Source organism: Theobroma cacao, chromosome 8 (genome assembly GCF_000208745.1).
Source record: "Theobroma cacao cultivar B97-61/B2 chromosome 8, Criollo_cocoa_genome_V2, whole genome shotgun sequence".
Classification (NCBI taxonomy): Eukaryota; Viridiplantae; Streptophyta; class Magnoliopsida; order Malvales; family Malvaceae; genus Theobroma; species Theobroma cacao.
In genome coordinates, this window is record NC_030857.1 from 8,658,500 (window position 1) to 8,661,980 (window position 3,481).

The window sequence follows — 3,481 nt, forward strand, 5'->3', positions numbered from 1 at the left end:
GAGAAAAAAGCAACAACTCTAGTTTATGGAGTACAGGAGAATGTTTCCATTTTAGGTCCCATTGACAAAGTACAGCAAAGGAAACTAAGGGTAGCTGGATGAAAATTGCTCAAAGGACAAAACCATGACGAAAATATGCACTTTCAGGGAGCTTGAAACCAACTATCTAAAAGAACTGACAAAAAGAGTTCAGAGGTTTATATATCACATCAAGCTTGATTCCTTTGTTGTGTTTGTTTGGAATCCATATGAAAATGAGACAACTAAACATTACAGCATCTGAAAATTAACTGTGGAAAGGTAACAAATTGAAGGGTTTCCTTAATTACATACCCTAGCATTGAAGATTAACACTGCTCGTCACCTTTCATTAACACCTTTCTCTAAAAGGTTTCTTACGAATAGCCACAACGCACTCTATTAGGTCTTAGAAGATGTGGAACACTGTTGTGACTTGTGAGACCTTTTTGTATCACTGCTCGTAAATCCTTCCCTTATTAATGGCTACAACATTGCCTATTCTATCAATATCTTGTTCATTGGTCTATGCAGGCTACTGCAATTTTGTGCTTCAAGCAAATTTTTTTTCTTATTTTTTCCCTTGGTGCTTGAAGCAAATTTTTAATGTCTTTTGGAGTAGGTGTTTTCTGAGCAACCTCACATATAACCACTGCAACAAATCCTTCACATTAGTAATCAAGTGTCAAAGACAGCTCTACAGAATAAATATGTATCCATTAGAACAACAAATCAAGTCTTCTGCCTTCGGCTAAACTCTGGGCAACAACAGTATACGATTTTGTTAGCATGGAGAAACTCAGAAAGAATTTTATTGAAACAAGCTCTGAGCCCTACCATTCTCCTCCCTTGATCAAGCCTTAATCAGTGCTGTACAAAGATATCCAAAGAACCCAAATTATTAGTAGAATCCAAGACATTGGATGCTGCAATTGTAATAGCACTCATCGGTGAACTATCTTCTAGGGTCAAAATGCTGTAATCAAATTTCTGAAATTCTCACAGCTCATTGGAGAGTCAAATACTGCTTTCAAGTGTCCATTCAAACTGTACAAAATGCCATATATCTCCTTTCTTTGTTCATGCCTCGTGTCTTTGGCTAGAAACTCATGTACTATGTTTCCCACTTGAATTGAACTGCAACCAGGAACTTTTTCTATCCCCTGCTGTCTCATTGCCACCTGAAAGCTTGAAAAATCCGCCCACCGTCTCATTGATGCACTCAAGTTTGAGAGAAGCATTAAATATCCTGGATTTGAAGGCTGCTGATCCAGAATTTTTCTGGTAATGGATTCCAACATGTCCCCCTTTCCATGAATCTGGCAAGAGCTTAGCAAGCTCGCCCAAATGATGTCATTTGGCTTCAAATGCATGCTTTCTATAAATCTCACAGCTTCCTCTAGCCTCCCCGCTCGACCAAGAAGATCAACCATGCATCCATAATGCTCAATTCGTGGTTTGATATCAAACTGCAGGGCCATCTGATCAAATACCCTTTTACCCTCCTCTACCAACCCACCATGAGTGCAAGCTGAGAGGACAGTGACAAAAATGACATCATCAGGTTTTATTTTTTCTAAACACATTCTATCAAAAAGATCTAAAGCTTCTCTACACTGGCCGTTAACAGCTAATCCAGAAACCATTGATGTCCAAGTAATTATACATTTATTAGCCATCTTATTAAAAATTGCATTTGCATTTTCCACATCTCCACATTTAGCAAACATGTCCATCAAGGCATTGCCCAAAGGAACAGACAAGTCAAGTTTATTTTTCTTAATATAGGAATCGATCCACTTCCCATGTTCGAGTGACCCCAAATGAGAACAGGCCGAAAGCACGCTGATCAAAGTAGTTTGATCAGGCTTGTACTTGCCATCAACTAACATTTCCTGAAACACACTTAGAGCTTCATCAAACATGTGCCTATGAACATAACCTGCAATCATAGCATTCCAAGAAACCACATTCTTAACAGGCATCTGATTAAAAACACTTCTGGCAGATTCAATATCACCAATTGTAACATATCCTGATATCAAAGCTGTCCACGAGACCACAGTTTTCTGAGGCATTTGATCAAAAATTGACCTTGCAGCATCTAAATTACCCATTTTTAAATATCCAGAAATCATGGAATTCCATGCAATCTCATTCCTTTCGGGCATTCTCTCAAAAACTGAACTAGCCAAACTCATATTCTCCGCCCTGGAGAGACCTGAAAGAAGAGAATTCCACGTGACGGCATTTCTCTCCGGCATCAACTCAAACAACCCAATTGCAGATTCAATCTCCCTACGCGCCATGTAAGCTCCAATCATCGAATTCCACGAGACCACATCTCTATCAGGCATTTCTTCAAACACTCTCAAAGCAAACCCCAAATTCCCACATTTGGCGTAAAAATCCAAAAGGATATTTTGAACAAAGACACTGGAACCAAGGCCCATCTTCAAAATATCACCATGAATTATCATTCCATCTCTTAAAGCTTCAAATGACTCAAAACATCTCAAAAGAAAGCTGAAAGTATAGCCATTTGGGGTGATTTTCAAGGCTTTCATTTGCTTGTAAAGATGCAGGGTAGCTTTATGGGATTTGCCTATGAAGCATTTGATCATCGTATTGTAAGATATAAGATTTGGGTTTTGTGAGTTTTTGAATACTTTGAGGGTGTAATCGAGAGAATCAAGTTGAGAAAAGACAGTGATAAGCTTGGGTAACACGAAACTGTTATTTTGTAACCCGTGGATGAGAAACTGAAGATGGGACTGATTTAGGTGTCTGATAGTTTTGCAGTTCTGTAAGATTTTGAGCAGTTTTTGCTCCATTTTTGGTCCTTCTCCTTCACCCTTAGGAGTTGGCACCTCAAGATTTTGCTCGGTGCCCTTCAATTAGAAACTTTGTTTTTTTATTTTTTATTTTTTTTTTGGAGTGGAGAAACTTTTTTATTAAATTTAATAATTAAGGCTTAATATATTCCCTTGAGGACCCATAAAGTTAACATATCTCCTTTCACGACTCGAAAATTTTTGTGTAATTATAAAATTAGACATGTATTTTTATTTAAGTTTAACATATGTTTCTTTATAAATTTGTTACATTTTAGTTGGTTTTATTTTTGAGTTCCATGTTCTTTTTTAACATTTTATTTTAGCTCCGTGATTTTATCACAATAATTTCGAGTATTTTTTTTTGTGAAGATTAAAAAATCAATTACATACTTTTTAGGCTTAAAATGCCCGATGCCTCTTGTCCATCAAGCAACAACTACCTTGTATCTATAGATAATATGTATAACAAACCTTACTATATACAACAACATCCCAAATCAAAATTAACAATAACAATTATGGTTGGTATAAACATTGTAACAACCATTTTAGAAATAGTAAGTACTTAATTTTGGATACTAATTTATTATTTTCTTAAAAGTTATTTTGCAAAATGAAAACAATCA

The 3,481-nt window shown here is 36.4% G+C and overlaps 1 protein-coding gene across 1 annotated transcript; it reads right to left on the reverse strand.

The window, feature by feature from the left end:
- On the reverse strand, positions 663 to 2,942 carry LOC18592520 (pentatricopeptide repeat-containing protein At1g08070, chloroplastic). The gene has a single exon (XM_007019305.2). It carries the CDS (start codon positions 2,850 to 2,852, stop codon positions 987 to 989), a length of 1,866 nt encoding a protein of 621 aa, XP_007019367.2. The 5' UTR covers positions 2,853 to 2,942; the 3' UTR covers positions 663 to 986.